The sequence below is a fragment of the Triturus cristatus genome, chromosome 10 (genome assembly GCF_964204655.1).
Source record: "Triturus cristatus chromosome 10, aTriCri1.1, whole genome shotgun sequence".
Lineage (NCBI taxonomy): Eukaryota > Metazoa > Chordata > Amphibia > Caudata > Salamandridae > Triturus > Triturus cristatus.
The window spans coordinates 997646166-997670150 of NC_140593.1; the positions used below are offsets into that span (position 1 = coordinate 997646166).

Sequence of the window (23985 nt, forward strand, 5' to 3'; positions counted from 1 at the left end):
CTTAAATTTTCTATCATTGCCAAAAACATCTCTTTATCATCCCTTAAAGAGTTTAGTAATCATAGATGATTTTCATGCTTCGAGGACAGGGGTCATCTGTTTTCAACAGCTCTGTCATCCATTGTATTGTATACACTATTTTATAAGTAATTAGGCTGACTGTAGCCTTTTTTTGCAATCTCACTCCAGCTGACTGTCAGAAATGGGATTTACACAATACTCCACAGAGCCAATCCTTTATGAAGACTGGAGGGCTTTCCTGTCAATCTCAGCAGCCTAGATCTTAAATGTTGCTTCCATCACTTTATGTGATTACCCCACTCATAGGAACCTTTTGATTTGCCATCAGTAAATTAATCAATGATCATGCTCGGAACACAACATTTCATAACAGAAACACAGCCACATTTAAACCACACCAGTTTGGCAGACATTGAAGACTAATATAAACAAATATTGGCAATGCCAATTGGTCTTGCTTGTAAGTAAAGTTACAGTATATAACATAAGGCCGTGGTAGCGTACTTATTTACAGCAAAGACAGTTAAATAGTAGCAAATCACAAAACTTAATTCGTACTGGTATAAATCCAAATTATTTAATTTTGAAAAGAAGGATGAAATCCAAAATGCGATTATATTCAAAGCATTAACATATAAAGGCAACGATCTCGATGGAAGAATTATAACGTGCCACCAGCTATGACAAGCACCTACAAGAACAGGACATACCACCAGAAGTGACTAGAGTCTGCAAGCTGCAATTTTCACTATGAGGCAAAACACGTCGTAAACATTCTTGGTCATCAAAGAGCAACAACACAGGTAACATAGACCACACTTCAAAATCTGTAGAGCGCAAGACATAAACAGTGTGTACCTAAGAACGAGGTAGTACCAGAAGGCAAAGAAATTATCACCCCTCCATCACTGATTAACAGAACACTACACATAGAACACAATGGTGTTCTCCAGGAGAAAGTCTAGTTCGCCAGTTGTGATGCTTTTCCAGAGGGCTTGGGAAGCAGGTCTCAGTTCTGTCAAGCATCTGGCAACAATAAACCTCAAGTGCTAATCATCTGGAAACATGATTGTGAACACCCCAGGACAAAGTTAAGCACCAATTTTTGCACCTCGTCTGACTGACTGACAGCTTCTGATCCTTGTAGATCCCTGCACAAAGTATCTATAGTTTAATTTGTGGCCTTAATGCCATCTGAAAACATCCCCATTGAAAGTGAAAAAATGCTGGCAAGACAGGGCATACCTAAATGGGATTAATTTCAAATGGATCAACGAAAGTTAAATATTAGATTGCGACACATCACTCCTTACTTACCCTAGCAATGCGAAAAATCTACTCATACACTCACTATGGCAAGTCAAATTTCATTAGGGCAAGCTGTTTTTAGGGCCTACTGGCCCGTTCTGGTGAGCTGACAAATAACAGGTGTTCTGTTCACTCACAAAGTGAATGAGCAATAAAGATGCCTTTAAATCTCGTTTTTATCTTGTCACATTTGCTCTGCATTCAGAGACAAAGGTCAAAAGTCAGTTTGACTTCTTACATTTAATTTTCTTACTCTGAGTATTTTGTAAAGTGAACTGTGTGAAAATCATGGTGTGTAAAGCATGTTAAATGAAAGGCTTTAAGATATCAGTCTTTTTTTCTAACACAACATTGCAATAGCTAATAAGTGAACTGTACAAACATTTTGTAACCCCTTCAGTGCCACGCCCTTTCCCCCTCCTGTGCCGGGCGTTGCACTAGTGGGTGGGGTTCATGACGAGATAGTCTCGTCATGGGCACAGCACAACCGTGCTCCATGACGAGACTATCTCGTCATGGGCACTGAAGAGGTTAAATAAATATTTCAGTGGTTATGAAGGAACATTTTTGTAATTCTGTGTGGTGAAAAAAATTATTTTATAGGATGAAAACAAATCAGAACACATTACTTGGTGATGTGCAAATGATACATATTTTTGCCGAATCCCAATTTCTAAGCATTGTTTATGCGCTGTATATTTTTATCAGTAAAACTGCACATTAGTGAGAAGGTTTTAGGCCATTTGAATGGAAAATGTGCTGTCTGTGATAGTGCACTACTACATCATGCTTTGGTAATATATTTATTAAAAGTGAGTATTTAAACATTAACTGAGAAATACTCCTGCTACCACACGAATTACATTTCTATTAATGAACTAAGCGGCGAGCCAGGGGTCATGTGTACCCTACGTGTGGGCTTGATTCTTATTATACATGGAGCAAACATTTAGTTTAGTTAAATAAAAAGAGTTTTGTTTGTACAGCATAAATGCTGAACTCTTATATTTAAAGGTGCTCTCATATGTGAGAATGATGAAAAAGACGATTCCATAAAATAAAATATTTGCCTAGGATCCTGCAATTTGAGACCAGTTTACTGGGCAAGAACATAACTGTTGGACCTGGCCCTTTTGGCCAGATGGTCCCTAAACATTTCGCCTTCCACCTGTACTTTTTCTGACCTGTTGTTGGCTACTCTATGACTCTGGGCACTTTACCACTGCGGTTCAGTGCTAAAGTGCGTATGCTCTTCCTACTGTAAAATGTATATGTTGGTTGGATTCCATGATTGGCTTATTTGGTTTACTGTCAGGCCCCAGTAAAGTGCACCAGGAGTGCCCAGGGCTTGGAAATACAAATTCTGCTGGTGGGCTTGCAGCACTGGTTGTGCCACCCACAGAAGCGGCCTAGTAAAATGTGTCTAAGGTCTGCCATTGCAGAACCTGCGTGTCTGGTACTGTCATGCTGACTGGGCAAGTGCACCCACTTCCCAGTCCCTAAACCTTCCCTTAACTTCATATTAGTCACCCCTATGGTAGGCCCAAGGGCAGGGTGCATTGTAAGCATAAGGTAGGACAAGCCCTGATGTGTGTGGCATGTCCTAATAGTGAATTACAGCCATTTTCGTTTTTCACTATTGTAAGGCTACCTGTTCTCCATAGGCAGAATTGTTACATCCTATGATCCTAACAGACCCAGGGAACATGGTAGAAAATCGAGTTTAGTATGCCTGAACTCAGAATAATAAAATACATCTTTTAGTAAAGTTTATTTTAATATTCTGTGTTGGCAAATACCACTTTTAGAAAGTTGGTATTTGCTTGCCTAACCATTTCAGTCCGCCTCTGCTATGATGCGTATCTGCCTGTCTGGTTTGTGTGAGTGACAGGGCTGGGGAAACCCAGAGGGGCAGGGCTAGGTAGCCTGGTGGTGAATAGAGAGATTGACATCCAGATGGGTGGGAGGAGTGCACCTGGACTCTGAATAGGGCTGTGCTCTGCCACCACAATGCTGGCTCCACCTCCTGTGGAGCGGCTGATGTCTCTGCCCTGCACCTTGCATAGAAAGGCAGAGTCATGTCAACAAAGTGCTCAAGAACTGGTTTGGACTGGGCAAAGACCCCTCTACCCCAGAGGAACAAAGGAATTAGGGGTATAAGTATTGAGACCCTGCTCACAAGAAATTAGATCCTGCTTGACAAGAAGACCCTCTGCCTGAGGAGAAGGAACTGGGAAAGCTGTAGGGAGGAGTACTGTCCCTGACCTGGGGGATTGGCCTGCAGTGGTTGCCTTGCTGCTGGAAGGAGAGGAGAAAGACTACAAAGACTTTATTTCAACTTGTGCTTAAAAGATCTCCAAGGGCTTGTGCTGAGCTTGCCCCCTGAACGAAGTCCCAGGACCAGTGGACTTCACCCCCCAGCTCCCCAGAGTTCTTTGGGAGTGCCTGCTGCTGTTGTTGGGCCTTCTGAGGGACTGCGTGTCGCAAGGAGCTGGAAGCGCGACTCAAGAAGGAGAAGTGTGCCGCTGTTGTCGTCGCATCTCACAAAGGGTGTCGCCGCTGCAGCATCGCATCGAGCGGAAGCGTCTCGCATCATTGCGGAAGTGTCTCGCAACGCCGAAGAAGCGTGTCACCATCGCAGCCATCGTAGCTGACACATTGCACCGCATCAAGAGAAGAGTCTCGCATCGAGGAAGAAGCGTGTCGCCATCGCAGCTATCGTAGTTGTCGCATTGCACCGCATCAAGAAAAGCGCCTCGCATCCACGGAGAAGCGTGCCGCCTTCAGAGCTGCTGTAGTCGCATCGCGTAAAGGGGTGACGCCGCGGCAGCATCGCATCTAGCGGCAGTGTCTCGCAAACGTCGGAGAAGAGTGCCGCTGCCAAGGCCGCTGTCGTCGCATCGCGTAAAGGGGTGACGCCGCTGCAGCCGACGCATCGAGACGAGTCTTCTCGCAACATCGGAGAAGCGTAACTCATCTGGAAGATCTTCACGTCTTTATTTCTTTGCACCAAAAACTTCATCGCATCAGCATCGTTGCAACACTTTCGTTGCCCTGCGTGTCGCATCTAAGGTACATTGACTTAAAGTGTCGCATTTAAGAACTAAGCAAACTTCTACCATCTAAAGTAACAGTATTGTGTATTTTTGCTGTTTAATGGTCTTGTGGTAACTCTATATAAAGAATCCTTATTTTTAATATAAAAACCTGTGTGGTGTCCATCTGTAGTGTTGTCACTTGGTTACTGTATGTGTTCACAAATGCTTAACCTATAACGCTCTGAGATAAGCCTTGTCTGCTCGCGCCAAGCTACCTAGAGGGTGAGCAGGGGTTATTTTGGGAGTGTAACCCCTTACCCTGACTAGAGGAAAGGTTCCCTGCTTGTCACAAGTACCTACCTATGCCAACCAGAGAACCCGGATTCTAACATTGGTGGTCAGCGGTGAGGATTCTGGACTTGCATTTGTGACTCATGTACAGTGATTGGTGAACACTACTTAGTGAGTGCAGACCTTAAACGCAACCAATACTTGTTGGTAGATTTCTTTTTGGGACTGTCTATTTTTGAGCACTGCCAAGCTTAACCATGGTGGAGAAAGCAGCATCCATAGTCTCTGTTAATACTGAATTTGAATGGGAAGAAGAGAAATTGGATAGCTACACTGCCAAGCAGCTGAAATTCTTCTGCAAGAAATGTAATGTTTCTACAACTGGATGTAAAAACAAGGCAGAGTTCTACAAGGCGCTGAGGGCCTGGGTAGAAGCAAGGAATGCCACTGATGATGATAATGCAGATGAGCAGCTGGATGGGCCAGTGGGTCCAAGAGGAAGGAGAACCCCTTCCCCTGCAGGTAGCAGTGTTTCTAGTAAAAAAAAATTATATCCAGAGGAGTTGGCAGACAGGAAGGAAACCAGAGCTCATGAGATAGAGATGGCGAAACTAAATGGACAACTGGCAATGGAACAAAAAAGGCTGGAAATAGAAGAAAGAAAAATGGAAAGGGAGCATGAGTTGATCATGAGGAATCTTGACTTAGGGCTCGAGAGGCTTGAGACCATGAGTGTCTCAGCCCAGCAACAAGAAATGTGTGTAGCTCAGAGATTGAGCTTTGCTGAGTGGGAGGAGGAATCCAGCTCAGATGGTGGCAGCAATATTGAGTTTACTAGTGCAGAGAGAATAGTACACACATCCAGAGACATGGCACCTGACTGGAAGGAGGGGGTTAACATACACCAGGAGGTTCAAGGACATGAGGTAGCTCCAGTAGTGCGCAGTGTCCCTGAGAGGAATAGGGTAACTGGCGCAGGGGTTCATGGTCCTAGGGGTGGGAGGGACAGTCTACTGACTCTAGATGAGAGGTGCAGGGAGAGGGGTTCCCCCAAAATTGAAGTTCTGGTAGGTGAGTGTGAAGACCGCCCAGAAGAGTGTGGCTTGTGTGACAGAGACAGTCAGATACTGTCTTGCCAGTCTCAGGGGAGTGGTGTGGAGTACGTGTGCGAGGCACTGGATGGTGAGGTGAAGGCTAGTTTGGTCAACCCTGCAAGGGGGCTGTGTGATCCAATTGTGGGAGAGCATATTGTAAGTCCCTGTTTTCCAGAGCTATGCCAACACCTGTGGGAGAGTGAGTTCTCTGACCGCAGGGAGCTCACACTGGAGGCAGACCTTTTGGTGGAGTCCAAAGGGTCTGGAAAGGCATTGGGGAGTGATCCCAAGAGGAGTGGTTCAGGTATCTTCAAACCCTGTGTGATGGAAGTGGCTCAGAGTAGCCCAACTAGGTCCTGTAGTGGTGAGAGGGGTGTAGGGCCTCACGTCCTGTCTTTAAGGGGAAGGAGTGAGAATGGGTTATGTCCCGGTAGGGCCCAACCTCAGTCTCAGAGCTTGGATGGTTCTTTAAGGGAACACCAGGTGGGGAGCCTAGTCTGTCCTGAGGGGCTGCCCGTTGTGCGGGATCCCCTAGTGTCTGGTGAACGGGGAGTGTCTGTAAGCAGGTCTCCCTCAGTTCTGGTGTCTGGTAGTACCGCTCCCGTTGGGAGGGTGCAGAAGTCCAGATTGAGGGGTGAGAGGGGGAAAGAGTCCCCAGTGGGTCAGGGGCCAGCCAGAAGGGCTACGTCCCCAGTGAATGACAATGGTGACACCACTTCTGTCCTGGGGGATCTTCGCGCACTGTCAGATGGACAGGGGTTGGGAGATCTGCGCCAGGCAGACTGTCACACGACACAGGAGTTATGTGTCACCCTCAGGGGGGGCATCCGTGCTCCCCGGGAAGTCCTGGTGCGCCAGGCGAGCGTTCAACCGCATGGGTTGGTCCCAGGGTTGGGAAGCCAGGTTCAGGTGTTGTCTGACCTGGAGGGTGGGACAACTGTAATAAGTGTCCTGACCCATGTTGCTTCTAGGGGTACCACGCCAGTTGGTAGTGTGCAGTACTCTGGAAGGGGGTGCAGAGGGAGGGAGTCCTCGCCTCTGACCCCGGTGCAGCCTGAAGGTTTAGACCCTAGGTTGGAGAGCCATGTTCAGATGTTGTCTGACCTGGAGGGAGGGACATCTGTAATCAGTGTCCTGACCCATGTTGCTTCTTGGTATACCACTCCAGGTGGGAGGGTACAGCCATCTGGAAGCGGGTGCAGAGGGAGGGAGTCCTCGCCTCTGACCCCGCCTCAACTGAAGGGTTTAGACCCTAGTTTGGAGGGCCAGGTCCATGTTTTCTCCCATGACCTAGACGCCCAGTTGCAGGATAGAACCCCTGAACTGGTGGGCGAATTGCGCAGGACACCTGCCACAGGTGCCCTGGCAATTCTGGAAGGGGTTACCACTCCAAGTGGGAGGGTGCAGAGCCCCACGGAGGAGGACCGGGTGTGGGAGAGGCCACCCCAGTCTTTGGTCCAGCTGCCGGGTACAGGCCTGGGGCTGGTGGGTCAGTGCCAGGATATCATACCTGGCCTGACAGGCGGGAGAAAGGACAAAGGGAGCCAAGCACCTGGGGCTACTGCCCCCCGCTCCCTGGCACCACAGAGGTTTGAGAGCCCTGAGAGGCATACGGTCTGGGTCTCATCCCTGACTACTGTCAGTGGTCACTGTAGCATTTTGCTGTCTGTCTGTTGGGACACACCTGTGAGCCAGTTACGGTTAGGTGCTGCCCAGGTGGTGTCCACAGGTAAGGAGAAGGGTTTCCCATGGATTGGCTTGGTGGGCCCTGAGAGTGTGGACAGAGGGATTCCAATAAGTTCAGATTGGCGTAGGACTGGAGTCTGCCCCTGCAGTTGCAGGCCAGGTCCTTGTTCTACCACCTGCAGCAGGGAAGCCCATCAAGGTAGTGATTGGTCTACCCTGCGATTTGGCTGGAAGGGGGTTGTGTTGGACCTGGCCCTTTTGGCCAGATGGTCCCTAAACTTTTCGCCTTCCACCTGTACTTTCTCTGACCTGTTGTTGGCTATTCCATGACTCTGGGCACTTTACCACTGCGGTTCAGTGCTAAAGTGCGTATGCTCTCCCTACTGTAAAATGTATATGTTGGTTGGATTCCATGATTGCCTTATTTGGTTTACTGTCAGACCCCAGTAAAGTGCACCAGGAGTGCCCAGGGCTTGTAAATACAAATGCTGCTGGTGGGCTTGCAGCACTGGTTGTGCCACCCACAGAAGCGGCCTGGTAAAATGTATCTAAGGTCTGCCATTGCAGAACCTGCGTGCAGTCTGGTACTTTCATGCTGACTGGGCAAGTGCACCCACTTCCCAGTCCCTAAACCTTCCCTTAACTTCATATTAGTCACCCCTATGGTAGGCCCAAGGGCAGGGGCATTGTAAGCATACGGCAGGACAAGCCCTGATGTGTGTGGCATGTCCTAATAGTAAATTACAGCCATTTTCGTTTTTCACTATTGTAAGGCTACCTGTTCTCCATAGGCCAGAATGGGCTGTTAGAATTGTTACATCCTATGATCCTAACAGACCAGGGGAACATGGTAGAACATCGAGTTTAGTATGCCTGAACTCACAATAATAAAATACATCTTTTAGTAAAGTTTATTTTAATATTCTGTGTTGGCAAATACCACTTTTAGAAAGTTGGTATTTGCTTGCCTAACCATTTCAGCCCGCCTCTGCTATGATGCGTATCTGCCTGTCTGGTTTGTGTGAGTGACAGGGCTCGGGAAACCCAGAGGGGCAGGGCTAGGTAGCCTGGTGGTGAATAGAGAGACTGACATCCAGATGGGTGGGAGGAGTGCACCTGGACTCTGAATAGGGCTGTGCTCTGCCACAACAATGCTGGCTCCACCTCCTGCGGAGCGGCTGATGTCTCTGCCCTGCACCCTGCATAGAAAGGCAGAGTCATGTCAACAAAGTGCTCAAGAACTGGTTTGGACTGGGCAAAGGCCCCTCTACCCCAGAGGAACAAAGGAATTAGGGGTATAAGTATTGGTACCCTGCTCCCAAGAAATTAGATCCTGCTTGACAAGAAGACCCTCTGCCTGAGGAGACGGAACTGGGAAAGCTGTAGGGAGGAGTACTGTCCCTGACCTGGGGAATTGGCCTGCAGTGGTTGCCTTGCTGCTGGAAGGAGAGGAGAAAGACTACAAAGACTTTATTTCAACTTGTGCTTAAAAGATCTCCAAGGGCTTGTGCTGAGCTTGCCCCCTGAACGAAGTCCCAGGACCAGTGGACTTCACCCCCCAGCTCTCCAGATTTCTTTGGGAGTGCCTGCTGCTGTTGTTGGGCCTTCTGAGGGACTGCGTGTCGCAAGGAGCTGGAAGCGCGACTCAAGAAGGAGAAGCGTGCCGCCGTCGGAGCTGTTGTCGTCGCATCTCGCAAAGGGTGTCGCCGCTGCAGCATTGCATCGAGCGGAAGCGTCTCGCATCATTCCGGAAGTGTCTCGCAACGCCGAAGAAGCGTGTCGCCATCGCAGCCATCGTAGCGGACGCATTGCACCGCATCAAGAGAAGAGTCTCGCATCGCGGAAGAAGCGTGTCGCCATCGCAGCCATCGTAGTTGTCGCATTGCACCGCATCAAGAAAACGCCTTGCATCCACGGAGAAACGTGCCGCCGTCAGAGCTGCTGTTGTCGCATCGCGTAAAGGGGTGACGCCGCTGCAGCATCGCATCGAGCGGAAGTGTCTCGCAAACGTCGGAGAAGAGTGTCGCTGCCACGCCCGCTGTCGTCGCATCACGTAAAGGGGTGACGCCGCTGCAGCCGACACATCGAGACGAGTCTTCTCGCAACATCGGAGAAGCGTAACTCATCTGGAAGATCTTCACGTCTTTATTTCTTTGCACCAAAAACTTCATCGCATCAGCATCGTTGCAACACTTTCGTTGCCCTGCGTGTCGCATCTAAGGTACATTGACTTAAAGTGTAGCATTTAAGAACTTAAGAGAACTAAGCAAACTTCTACCATCTAAAGTAACAGTATTGTGTATTTTTGTCGTTTAATGGTCTTGTGGTAACTCTATATAAAGAATCCTTATTTTTAATATAAAAACCTGTGTGGTGTCCATCTGTAGTGTTGTCACTTGGTTACTGTATGTGTTCACAAATGCTTAACCTATAACGCTCTGAGATAAGCCTTGTCTGCTTGCGCCAAGTTACCTAGAGGGTGAGCAGGGATTATTTTAGGAGTGTAACCCCTTACCCTGACTAGAGGAAAGGTTCCCTGCTTGTCACAAGTACCTACCTGTGCCAACCAGAGAACCCGGATTCTAAAAATAACACTTAGGTTGAGTAGATTATTCAAGTTACTAGACCTGCAGGTCTAGAAATATTTTTATGATTTTTCGAGGCCTGCCTAGACAATGGAGAGGTAGTATAATATATGAGGACACACAAGACATTCATGAGAACGAGTAGCAGCAGCCAGACACGTATTGGACTATCTACGACTTCCTCCGAAGTTACTGTATCACGCACCAGAGCAGCAAGTGTGCGCCTACCTTGATGTTATTAGGTTGCCCCCAACGAGACACAATCCAGTCTACACCCATGTAGAACTCAATCAGGACCAGAAGAAAGTGAAGGAGGCAACAAAACAATGACAGGGTTAGTTGGAAAAGGTGGAACTTGGAGACATTGTTTTAGTCAAGGTCCCGGATCGGCACTCAGGGAGTGCAAGACTGGTCCACGATAATGAAAAATACCCTATACCCGAAAGGAGACAAGAAGTTCACCAGAAGAGTATCCATGCAGAAACATCTACAGGACATTTCAGCTACATGTGAGTAAACATCCATGCCTGGGCTGGTGCCCAAATGCATTGAAAATTATGATGTTATGGATGATATAGACAGCACTAACAACTTAAACAGTATACAAGGATTCCTGGCCACCAGCAGAGGTGACCTCCGACCGATTAGTGAGGACAGCAGAGAATGGGAGTGCATGGATGATACAACCTACATCGCCATCCATTCACCTCGCAAAGACTGGGGGACTACGAACTGGGGTAATTTATGTAACTTGTGAGAAGCATGTGAACCAGAGTCTCTAAACTCGTTTGTTTCCTGTTAAAAATATTTTGAGGGGAAGCACTATTGATTGTGCTAAAATGTATATACAAATTAAGATATTTTGTGCCGGCTGATGAAAAGTACAACTCTGCAGTCGGGAGGGGGATGTGGGGTGGAATAAAATGGAATCTGCAGAGCATGGCAGGCAGTCTGCAGAGAGAGTCTGTTAGCATGCGTGTTTTTCTCAGATACCCTGCCAGAAGGGGCTTGGTGCTAAGGCGCAGAAAGGGAACTGGCCTAGACCAAGATACGTCTTAACACTCATAACAGGGCATTAGCAATCCACAAGATATGCAAGCACAGAGTGGAGAAAAAACTAAATGTACTCATATCATTCTGAGGAGGAATCCTACATAAAGCACAACAATGGACTTTTATGATGTTTATATGACAATAGTAGAAGAGTTATTTAAGTCAAGAGCTTAAGTACTGTCATTTAATGCCTGCTTAATAGACAATAATCGCGAAACGACTAGTGTTAGTGCACACTGAAGCTTACTTTTGGAATTTAGTCATAGTTGATATCTGTCCCTAGCCTCAATTTACGGCTTGCACTTCTGCTCTTTAGACAGAGTTCAACAAAACCGAAACACTTGAGGCTGAAGCAAACCTTTTAACAAAATGCCATTGTTTTGTTCAGAGTCCTGACGCTTGTCTGCAAACTACACTGCTATATCCTGCTTTTAAAATATTAATTGTAATATATTTTAAAATTGTATTTATTGAAATTAATCGTCGCTCAATTGCTGCTACATTTGATTTTGTTATTTAACTAAGTATAGTAACAATAGAAACAGTTGAAGCATTATTTCTGACTGCTTTCAAGAAGAATCTGGCAAGATTTCTTTCATCATTGATTATTATATTTGGTAGTTAGTTTTATGGGAGTATTTGTTAATGTTGTTTTTAAGATATTAGTGTTCTTACTGTTTTATGCTACATGAAATAAAATGTATGATACTTGTCTTTATGGAATGATGTCTAACTACATTTTAAATAAATGCGATATACATTGTATTATATCTACTCCTAAATTCTGTAAATCAAGGTAAATGAAAGACGTAATTAATCTTCCTCTAAAAACAAAAGCGTAGTATCAATCAATGCATCTCAAGTTTATTTCGGGACTACGCCCATAAAACGTCAAACAAATAATCATCACAATAATTATGTTACATAATACATAAATAAAACAATGACAGCTACAGTATTTATCTACAATATTCCTGAGAACTCAATAAAAATGTCTTAAAAACAGTAGAAATGTATAAAATGTCCAACATAAAACAACGTTTAAATAACGTTCTGTGTTCAGTCCCGAATGCATAGTAGATCCATTTACACAGTATGAATACTAAAAACAATACTCAGCAATTATATGCTACCAAAATGTAATAAAAGATCATGCATTAAAAAGGATTACAAAGAAATAGCTTTAGATTTCCTATCAGTCATACTGAGTGTTGTAGGAGAGTAGGATCTGCTTCATATAGTTACCACCACTTTTTGCTGATATTTCACTGTTTTTCGACTTTAGTCTGGCTGGGGCCTCAGCCTAGTTGCTTCCTCTCTAAATTAATTACCAGTACTTTAGGTACACTCCAGATTGGATTCTGGGGTACCCTTATAAGTCCCTAGTATATGGTATACTATGTACCCAGGGCATAGGTACCCCAGAGGCCTACAAGGGGCTGCAGCATGTATTATGCCACCCCTGGGAAGCCTTCCAAAATGACACCACAGGTCTGCTACTGCAGCCTGGGTAAGGTGGTGCATGCGCCCCTTACTGAGATATAGGTTCACTATATCTCTCCATACCACTGCACATATAAATCAGTCACCCCTATGGCAGGCCTTATCAATCCTGATGACAGGGTGCTGGGTTTTATGTGAGAGGGTGCCCATGCATGAGCAGAGCCCCTAGGCAGCCTTCGGAACCTTTTTTCCGGGGTGGTTTGTGATGCAGCCAAACCATATACTCTTTTTTTTTATAGTAAACTTTATTGCATTTATAGATCTCATTGCCAACACAAAATTACAGCGGTAGCAGATTAACACATTTATCAGGTGAAGTACAAGCAAGATATCAAGACTGAGGCTCCCAAAACACTGATAGAATAAATAGACCATTATGTGAGTACTAGTACTGTCTCCTACGCATTCGGATCCCTCACGGGGGAAGTAGATTGAACCATTTACCCCATATTCTGCCAAACATCTCTGGACAACCTCTGGCCGCAAAAAGGGGCTCCTCCTGGGCTCCGCACCAATCCACTCCTCGCCTCCAGTGCCGTACAGTGGGTGATTTGGCTTGGGACCATAATGCGGCAATGTCCCGCTTCGCTACCGCTGTTCCCAGCAGGCGCTTATCTGCCCGGGATCCGTCCAAGCCATCCAGCATCCCCAGGAGCAGGTGCAGCGGATCATAGGGAACCACTCAACCCAGGGCGCCCGTGAGCGCCGCTTCCACTCCCCTCCAGAACGGCTCAATAACGGGGCATTGCCAGACCACATGAAAGAAGTCCGCAGAGGCGTGAGAGGAACGCACGCAAGCCGGGGAGGGCCGCACATTAGCTTTATATAAACGTGCTGGAGTGAGGTAGGCCGTATGAAGGAAGTAAAGTTGGGTAAGACGAAGTTTGGAGGAAGTTGTCAGGGTCTTGGGTGCCATAAGGGCATCTCTCCAGTCCGCCTCCTCCAGGTGGCCCAACCACCCCTCCCACCGGGGGCGTAGGCGGGCGAGAGAAGTGGGACCATTATTGACCAAGGATCTATAAATCCGTGACACCCCCCCCCCCCTGCCAAGGTCCCCCATCATCACCTGAGTCTCCAAGGGACTGAACTCTGGAAGGACAGTGGGAGCAGGGATATGCGCCTGGAGAGCGTGCCGAAGTTGGAGGTATTTGTAAAATTCTGAGGGAAGGAGAGAGTGACGCTCTTGCAGGTCTGCAAAATTTCTAATGTGGTCCCTCACCCAGACGTCCCCCAAAATCAAGATCCCCACGAGGTTCCAACGACGGAAGTCGCGAAGGGAAGAGACCTCCCTCAACCATGCTCCGCTCCACAGGGCGTCTGCCTGGTGAGCTTCCGGTCCCAATGTACGTAGCGCAAAGCCGTGCGCCAGGCCAGGAACACCGACCTAGTGATGGAAGGAAGATCCCTCGGCACTGGACTCACGTATAGGTGAGCCTGGATCTGTGAAAAGTCCAGGGTTCTGAGTTCCACCTGGTACGCCCGATCGGACCAGCCGCCTGTGAACCAGTCGTGGATCACGATAAGTCATGTGGGTAGGTAATAGAGGTGAAGGTTAGTGACCCCCATGCCCCCGTCGTAGGGAGGGATGCGACAGTGCGCTAAGGACATTTGCGGTCTCCCGTTACCCCACAGAAAGCGAATGAGAACACTGTCCATCTCCCGGAACCAGCTGCTCAGGAGGCGAGCAGTTGTGTTCTGTAGAATATACAGAAAACAGGGAAGGACCATCATTTTAAAAAGGGCACTGCGGCCTAAGGGGTTGAGAGGGAGAGATTGCCACTTCTTAAGATCCGCCTTGGCTCTGGCGACAATGGGCGCAATGTTCAGGGCCCATTCGAGCTCCGGAAGGAGGGCGACCCACACACCCGGGTATTTAAAGGACTGCTTACGTAAGGGAATATTAATTTGCCAATCAAAGCATGCTCAAGATGGATGCAGAGGGACCAATGTAGATTTTGCAGGGTTGAGCCAATGGCCGGAGACCTGTTCGAACGCTGAAAGGACGTCTAGGCAGCGCGGACCAGAGTTTTCCAGGTGCGCTAAATACAAAAGGGCATCATCAGCGTACAGGGCTATCTTGTCGGTGTGACTCGGATCCCAGGTCCAGCCGCGGATAAGAGTCTTGACGGAAAAGAGAAGCCAAAGGTTCCATCGCCCAGGCGAATAATAGCGGTGAAAGTGGACAGCCCTGGCAGGTACCCCTCTGGATGGGAAATGCCTCGGAAAGCAGTCCGTTAATGAGGACCCGTGCCTTGGGTTGAGAGTAAAGAACCTGGACAAGGCGCCGGAAGGGGGGGCCGAAACCCTCTCAAGCACATCGCCGAGGTAACCCCAATCCACCGTGTTGAATGCCTTTTCAAAGTCTATGAAAAGCAACGCCAAGTACGGGGTGAGGTGATGGGCGAGGGCGAGATGGATGGGGCATATGCAGGTACCCCGGCCAGGCATAAATCCGCACTGGTCCGGGTGGACCAGGTCGTGTAGGTGGGGCCGGAGCCGTTGGGCCACCACAGTGGCGAATATTTTGATCTCAATATTGATGAGAGAGATCGGACGATAATCGGCACAATCAAGGGAGGGTGGGTGTGTCTTGAGGAGAACGACAATGGTGGCCACGTCGGTTTCGGGTGGGAAGGATCCTTCTTCCACTACATGCGTGAACAGGGCCATTAAATGAGGTACCAAGGTGTCGCGATAGGTCGCACAGTATTCCTGTGGGTAACAGTCAGGCTCAGGACTCTTGCCGGAATGCAAGGTTGAGATAGCCCCATGTATTTCCTCCGGGGTGAAGGGGAGGTCCAGGTCCTCTGAGGCTGCCCGGGAGAGACCAGGCAAATGGGTTCTAGTCTCGTCCAATAAGTCTGCCAAGGAAGTCGGGCCGCATACAAGGTCGCATACTACCTCGGGCGTCACTAGGAGGCAAGGCCGCGGCGACCAGCAGGAGCCGGCCCAGTACCAACAACTGCTGCCGGGGCAGGCACCTCAAGGGGACTCCACTATTTCGGAAGCCAACATGCACACGTCCAGCAGCCACACCAACTAGTCGGTCCCGGGCCAGCCGATGCAGCCCCAATCACCCCCGCAGGCCTCAGGCGCCGGGCCGCCCCAGTACCGCAGTCCCGGTCAGGCGGAGCCCGCCGCAGCAGAGAATCTCGGGCGGAAGGAGCTGAGGGCACAGAAGGCTGTGAATGGGATAGAGGGCCGCGCCCCCAGCAGGCCCACACCCGCCGAATGGGTTTCCGCCGCCGGCAGCCCTCGCAGATCAGGGCCCCGATCTCCCCCTGGCAGTACCACGCCGCCCGACTTGGCATCCGAGCAAGGCCCCAGACTCCACCACAGGCTACAGGCGCGCCGCCAACCACTTCACGCCGCTGCCCGGCCGCGGTAGCCGAGCACAGCAACCCCCCACAGGCAGCGACTCACCAATGAAAGGGACAGCTGCATCCAGAGCCGCCTCCCTGGCAGCAGGGCAGCCCCAGCCCGGAATCACTACCGGCGCATCTCAACCCGTTCCGGTCCTCACTGCACCACCATTCCGCGGGTAAGGTCGGTCGCTGACGGCACCACAGGGGGGTGAAGGTAGTCAGGCCCACACAGCTCCGGAGCGGCCTACCAACAGGTCGCCACGTTGGCACGCAGCACAGTCCTGGGCAGAGTTGGATCCACAGGGGGCAGAACCACCGCCGAAATGGCACCGTGAGCAGTCCGGGAGGCGTCAAGCGTAATGTAGCAGAAGGGATGGCAGCTGATGGCGGCGGATGCCAGGCGGATGACGGAGGGAGTCCGGAGCACTCAGAGTGCGACTGCAATCTTGACACCTTAGGCCACGCCCCCAAACCATATACTCTTAAGTGCATTATAACCAAACGGTAAATGCTAACTCTGGGATGGCTGCACGGAATCATGTCGTGTTTTGTGTCAAACACCTTGGAATCACAGTAACTGGTGTGGGATTATGATCCCACCCTTCTAGAGGGAGAAACAGGACAGTACCGGTATATCCGGTACCAGCTTAACAGACCCTGGCATCACAAAATGGATGCTGCCAGTCACAGACACAAGTCTGCCCTCCTGCTGCTGGACGAAACTCCAGCAGGGGAGGCCTGGACAATAGGTTTCCTGTCACAGGGAGGTGTCACCACCTCCCAGAAAGGCTTTAGTGTATTGGGGCTGGGTGGTTGCACTCCAAGAGTGCTTTGAAGTTCAGCACTGGGGGCACATTTGGTGTCCCTGTGCATAGTCCAGCTCAAACCGGTTGCAGGGGCTACCATCCCCTGCTATGGCGCGAAGCTGGACAAAGGAAATGGGTGTAGCCACCCCTCTTTCCTGACCCTCCCATAGGTGGGTCCCTAGAGTTTGTCCCACCCCTTCCTTGTGTATAAGATAGGAACCCCTGGCAACAGGACTTTAGATTACAGCAGGACGAAACTCTGATACTGAATCCTGGAACTTCGACGATCTACATTGAACTAGATGACTGAAGAATCTACCTTGGAGTAAAGGAGTTACTCCCCTGCAAGGCAGGCACCAAAGACGCATCTGACCGGTTTGCATCTCCGAAGCTCCAGCCGGAATCCGAAGAATTTGCAACACAGGAGGTGGGTTTCCGTGGTCTTAGAGGTTGATCAGCGCCCACAGCAAGTCTGAGGCCCGTATCCCTCGTGGCGACCGTGCAACCCAAACCCCTGGACACCATGTCACTTTGCAGAAGCATCAGCTTTCCAACGACTCCTGCAGCTGAGCTTTGGGTTACTTGTATCCCTGACTCCGAACAACATTTGCACCGAAGATTGCCCGCCTACACTCCACGAGTGTTCCGTGAGCTGGCCCTTTGTGTTTTCTCTCGAGGTCCCTTCGCGATCCCTAGTCCGTCGACTGGTGGGTCCCTGTGAAGGCAACTCTAACTCTGATTGGGCTTACCTGGTTGCTCCAGACGTGCCCTGACTCTCCATCGCTTGGGGAGCCCCCAGGACCTTGCTGGTCCACACAAAAGCATCTTTTCTCTTCCTGCGTGGGTTGCTGTTGCCAAGGCTTGTTGGGTCTAATCCGGGCACCGACACCGCAGCACTCAACATTCTTCATGGGACAGCTCAAATCCAGCTCCTGGTCGTCGTCGACGCCTCCTGGTCCTCGTGGCTGCAGAGTCAAGCTTCACCTCTTCGCATCTGAATCACTCGACATTGGTGGGCATTCATCTATCGTGCCCCTGGTCACTAGCAAGTGACCCAGACTCTGTCCCCCCTGCTTTCAGGTTCTTCTGATCTTCGATCCAGGCTTGGATCACACCGGACACTTTTCTCCTTCCCGGCAGCAGCACTTTGCAGCAGATCGCCATTGAAATCAACGACGAATCCCGACACCATTTGACACCTATGTACCCGGCTTCCCTGGGTGAGGTAACTCGAGTACTCAGGTGCTCCCGTGGGTGCTGGCCCTAGAACCCCCTAAGTCTAAAGGGGTTTGCTCAAAGTCCTCTCCTAAGTGTCATTAACTTCTAAAATTCCAACCGCGACTTTCCCATAGAACAGTACGGGGCTCTCGCCTGTGTTCTCACACTGCACGCGTCCCCTGTGGGTCTCCTCTGTCACTACCTTGGGTGGTTCCTTGGGGTCCCAGCGATTCTACGTGCTCTAGGGACTGTGTCTAGTTAAGTTGTGGTTCTTATACCACTTTCTTAATATATGGTTTGGTCCGCTCCTAGGGCCCATTGTATATTGTGCTATTTACTGTCATCTTAGAACTGTATTATTGTGTATCTTGGACTCTAATCTCATAAAGATATTAGTAGTGAGTGTTTAGAAATAAATACATATATTTTATATATAACTTGTGTGGTTCTCCTTTCCTTTAGCGATTTAAGAGGTCATAATCTGGTAAACCAAGCTACTTTACACTCCTTCAAGACTTAGCCTGAAGGCTGCTCTCCATAGCTACCACTAGGATAACTTTCAATAATGGTTGTCTTAAAACCTATTAATCAATAAGGGTTGTTTGGACTAGTACAAGGTGCCCACTATAACTAGTGGACAGCATATACCAGGCCAACTTCTCACAAGTGTAAATAGCTACTAATGTATATAAATGTAGAGGGATTGCTCTTGGTCCAGAAATGTTATACGCTATCTTAAAGTGTCTTGTGCCTAAAGCAATACAAAGAGGTCTTATGTGTACAAAGTTACCGGTGAATCGATTTGGCCTGCTTTGCCTTTCATTTTTTTGTGTACTTGTTTACTTGCAGGGCACCCAACCTAAATTTTATATATAGAGTTTGTGCATATTAGGGCAGGGGGGGCCGGGTACATATGCATCCATAAACTGTTCCATCATAAAGGGCTGCAGCTTGTGCATTTGCCTTGTAAACATCAATGGTGGGACTGACAAATCTAGGGGTGTTTGCCTTTTGCTTTTTACTAACTGCAATTGTGCTATGAACTCAAATCATTTAGCTTTTTAGGAGTTGGGACTTCCAGCTGCCTTAAATGTCCAACGTAAAACCCAGATAATCAAAGTTTAGTACGGTTTGCAACGCTTTTCTCTTCATGAAAAAAATCTTTAAATGTTTTGTGAGATCTAAGAACTATTATCTCCGTCTTTAAGGTATTTACCTCCAGGCCCCAAAGATCACAAAAATCAACACATTTATTTAGCATATTTTGTAACCCAACTGGAGTGCAGGATAGCAGTAGAGTATCATTCGCAAATAGCAATGCGGGAGTTGACTGCCACACACACACACACTGTCTCTCTTGGCGAGTCGTATGTGCTTAGGCCCAGATGGTGAATCGAATTGATGGAGCAGGGTTTCGCAAAAAGAAACCTGCTTGGATTAAGTACCCCTGTAATACGTACTAATTTTAAGTAGTAAGTATATTAACGTGCAATCACACATTACACGTGGGAGATTTGCTTTGCAATATGCATGAAATTACTCCTAACAATACGTAAATAACCAAAATTTTAATAATATTGTGTGTAGAACGTGTTATGAATGTTTTGCATGGAAAATTGCATGTATATGTAGTAAAAAGCATGACGTGTGTTGCTTTGTCATAATAATTAATGCCACTTTTCTGCTTAAGCTATGCTAGGTTAACTGTTAACATGGACTAGAGATAAGGTGGGTGGTTAACAGTGAAAATGTCATTATCACCTTATTAATGTCTGCTTTCTGTTCTTTTAGTAAATGGACGAGTCTCCATTTTGCGTTAAGTTAGCCGAACTGTAATGAGTGAAACTTGCAGCACGCACAAACCACGTGACTGAGTGGCTGGAATGCTGAACGAGCTGAAAGAGCATGGCACAGTGAAGGACAGGACGCTTGGCATGCCGCCAACTCCAGTGTCCCCGTGTGAAAATTCACAAGATGTTAATTGTATAAACATTTGTCCTTAATTTGTTACATTAACCTCATGAGAGAACAGGGATGTATACTGAATTGTGGGAAGGAAACTAAACAATGGGGTAGTCAAAGAAGTATGATCTAATGGTAGGGTGACCATCCGCCCCTCGTTTTTAACCAATCCTGTCGCTAGAATAGGTGACTTTAGCAACTTTAGTGGTATGGACATGTATGGTAAGGGTATAAAGAATAGGTGATTTAGGGGTGGGGCCAGATGCGAGGGCGGCAGATGCTGCTGCTGCTTTAGGCATGAAGAGAAAGAGGGTGCGCTGCTGATTATCGGGTTGCAGAGAGGCTTAGCTGTTCCAGTCTTATCCTTGTCCTGATTATAGCGTCTTCGATCCCTGACTCTGTCTGGGGGTCCCCTGCCGCTACCTAGACCTGGGTGGTGGTTTTCCTCGTTCATATTCCTTGGGTTGGTATCTTTGATAACTAAAGTTTTTATCTTGGTACTTTTGTCTCTTCACCTTTCCCCTCCATGCAACATGTTTCTTGAGATTGATTGTTTTCTAACTGTTTTTAGAGTGTATTTTCTCTCATGAGGTATTTTTAAGATTAATGCATTTCAGTTAGATAAAATTTAACAACTTGCAAACGAAGAGTCTGTGGTTATTTTAGTCTGTCCATGATTTGAGTAACTGTTGCCTTCAATTTTTCAACTAATTGTTCCATCTGCCAAGAAGATGGAAATTTGAACGAAAAGGTTTATTGTGAACTTTGTGAACTGCTTAAATATTGAACAGCTGAGTATGAATTGGTAAGGAATTTGAAAACTTGACACCAGCGCAAGAGGGACTTTGGGTGTATGTGTATGGGCCAAAGTAAATGAAGTAATTGAATGTTCGTCCCTGTCCAAATTATTGGGGACGCACTGGATCATATCTAATGAACACAATGTTGGGGCAAACACACACCCTTGCCCGACTCCTCGTTCTATGGGTATTCGCTCCGTGAGCTCACCACCTGACCCCCACCTCACTTGTGCAAAGGCATTTCTGTGCGGTTTTTTCAGACTATCAACCAATTCAATATTGATCCCCATTTGAGCTAGAGTGGACCAGAGTTGCTCTCTGGGGACCAAATCGAATGTGCAGCCCTTAGGTCCACAAATACCATATACAAATGGTCTTTTGAAAGCTTTATGTACTTTCAGACTATTAAATTTAGTCCTGAAAATCTGGTCTACTGTGCTTACTGATGTTGGTTACTCTCACACATACACAACACACCAAGCGAGCTGAGCATGTACACTAGGCAGCAACAGATTATTCATGCAAGAGGACTCACGCACACCCATCAATCTGTAAGAAGGTTAGTTACAAACCTATTGAAAACCCCCATTGGATGCTGTGTGGTGCATGCGGCGCTGACTCTTCATCTAGGAGTTGTGAATAAAGGTGTGTTCTCCAGTGCGTTCTCTCTCACTTTGGATAGCTAATATAATGTCACTTTTTTTTCTTCCACCACAGCGGACATACCAACAGGTTAAGAGGAAATACTCCACAAATGATGAAAGCAGGTTTATACTAACCAATTTTTAAGTGATCCAGTAAACTCCAGTGCCAGCAAATGTCCAGAAACGGAGGTCATGGCCACAGAAACATTCTGCAAGGAATAGAAATGACAATCATATTCCAAATCAATAACATGCCTTCCAACACTGTAGCTTAGACTGCGTAGATCACACTTCCATGCCTGTGAAAGAAGCACTAGCAAAGTCAATAGATCTTGCTCTGGCAATGCTTTGTGGCCGCCACTATTGACTTTATAAATGCTGGATGCAGTTACAATGTTCCAGCATTTGTAAAGTAAACAGTGGTGACCAGCCAAGATAAAAGTAAAAAAAAGATTTTCTCTATACTATAAAGATGGCTGCTACGTTGCATCAGTTAACGGGCCGACAATACCGAGGACATCTGGAAAGCATATGTCCTGTCGGACTTGCTGTTTGCTGCTGGCTTTTCTTCGGACCCTCCACCACTCCTTGCGGAACCCGCTTCGCGGGTCCCGCTGCGGCGTGAGAGACGTTTGTGCAAAACCTGTGGATTGTTTCAGTGAGGGACTGGATGAGTGCAGGGCTGCGAGCGGCGGGACAGGACTACGTCTCCCAGCAGTCCTGTCAACCCGCGCCTCCTGCCACCTGGCCGCTCTCCCTGCAAGCCCCGCCCCACTTACAGCTTAACTCTCCTCCTACAAATTTAAACAGCTACTTCCACGTCGCGGGAGCGCGCGGGAGCGCCCGGGGATAAGCCCGGGACAAGGGCGGGACCGTCTGTGGCCGCAGGAGGCTGGGCTGGGCCCACTCTCTTTCACCTGCATTTCCTTGATCCTATCTGGTTTGTGAAATAGGTTCTGGGTATGCCATCATCGGCCCTAGGTGGAACACCAGCGAAGGAGGGGGGAGGCAACACCGGGACTGGACAATTATTTCAAATCGGTAAAGGGTGATGGGGGAAACGAAACCTCTCTGGAGATGCGTAGGGCAGAGAGTCGTCGCTCGATTGAACACATGAAAAATAGGCCCCTCAGTGATATAACTCCCTATCCTATCTCCCAAGAGGAAGGTTCCCTTAATGGCAGCCAGGATCTTTTATCCCAAGAAGATGTTCCCCTATTACTACGGGATAGTTCTCCCAACCCTGGCTCACTTCCTAAACAAACTACGGACACCACTCCACTACTAGTTGCCAGTAGTTCGGCAGTTGACTTACTCACCCAAACGCACACCAGAGCTAAAACCAGGAATAATAAGCCAAAGCAAACTGTGGTGGTACAGGTGCATGACCTACCACCAAATAAGCGCAGAAGGAAGATGAGGGGTGGTCAGGGGAAGACCAAGATCCCCCATTCTGATTTTGGAAAGACACTTAAGTCCGTACCTATGTTGGATAGGCCATTAGTTAATGTGCATAAGGCTACTCCCCCCAAGGGTACTAACACTATTACCACTGCTTCCATCAGCGACAAAGGGAAGAGCCCACTTAACACATTACTCCCTGGCATCTCTTTGGAGAGCATTGAATCTCTAATTAGATCACTCCTGTTGCCCATTAGCGAGAGCTTGCAGAAAATAGAACTCAGGCTGACCATTTTGGAGGCAACCTTAACCACCCTGAAAACCTCGGACAACAAACAGAGTAGAACCATTGAGTCCAATCTACCAATAGGAACCTTCCCCAATATTCAAAACCCACCGATCCACACGGGGCCTCCCTTGGGCACCACTGCCGCTCCCCTTTTACAGCCACTTATGGCTATCTCAGTTCCAATTCCACCTAGCAATCCTAACATCCTACCACCACAGACAGATGGCCCAGCTTTCCAACGTATAGCCACTGGCACAAACCCTCGGGTCCTACCTAATGCTAGTATTGCCCCCCTATTCCCTGGTAAGCCTGCCCCTAGACCACGGGGACCCGACTTACCACCAGAGGCTAATAGCCTCATGGTGGTTTTGGCAGGTGTTCCTTCTCTAGAATTGGGTGAAAATGAGAACTTTCACTCACTCAAGAGGAAAACCATTAAATGGTTGAATTGGAACAGACCTCTTCCAGCCCACCTCAACAATGAGATCATTATGGTAAGAAGGGTACCATGGTTGGGGAAGTCGGGAAAATCAATAGCAGGGGACTGTATCATTGTGTCTTTTCGAGACCCTGGGACAGTACTATACATTTGTGCTGGGTCAAATAGATCACTGGATTCTACCTTACAGACTTTGCCAGTTTCTTTCTTTTTCCCTCCCATTCGCATGCACCATGATTTGTTACAAGGTAACTGGACAAGGGTGGAACGGAGATCTAGACATAGGGGATATGCTCCACGTCCAGTTTATCGACCTCCGGAGACTCCCTTTCTGGACCACAATCGTTTCAACTGTCTGAACGGTCTGGATGGTGTGGACTGACTGCCCCCAAACCCGGACTCAAATCCTGTGACCTTGGGTAACGGTCCCAGTAAACTTCCTGATCCGGCTGGACCCACCTCTGAAAATGACCCTGTTAGAG

General features: G+C 48.1%; 1 protein-coding gene across 1 annotated transcript in view; it reads right to left on the bottom strand.

Moving 5' to 3' along the window:
* Positions 1-23985, bottom strand: part of TOP3A (DNA topoisomerase III alpha) — a 262802-nt gene that overhangs the window by 221473 nt on the left and 17344 nt on the right. Inside the window, exon 3 of the mRNA XM_085628981.1 lies at positions 21510-21583. Coding sequence (XP_085485107.1) covers positions 21510-21583 — 74 coding nt within the window. The remainder of the gene's footprint in view (positions 1-21509; positions 21584-23985) is intronic.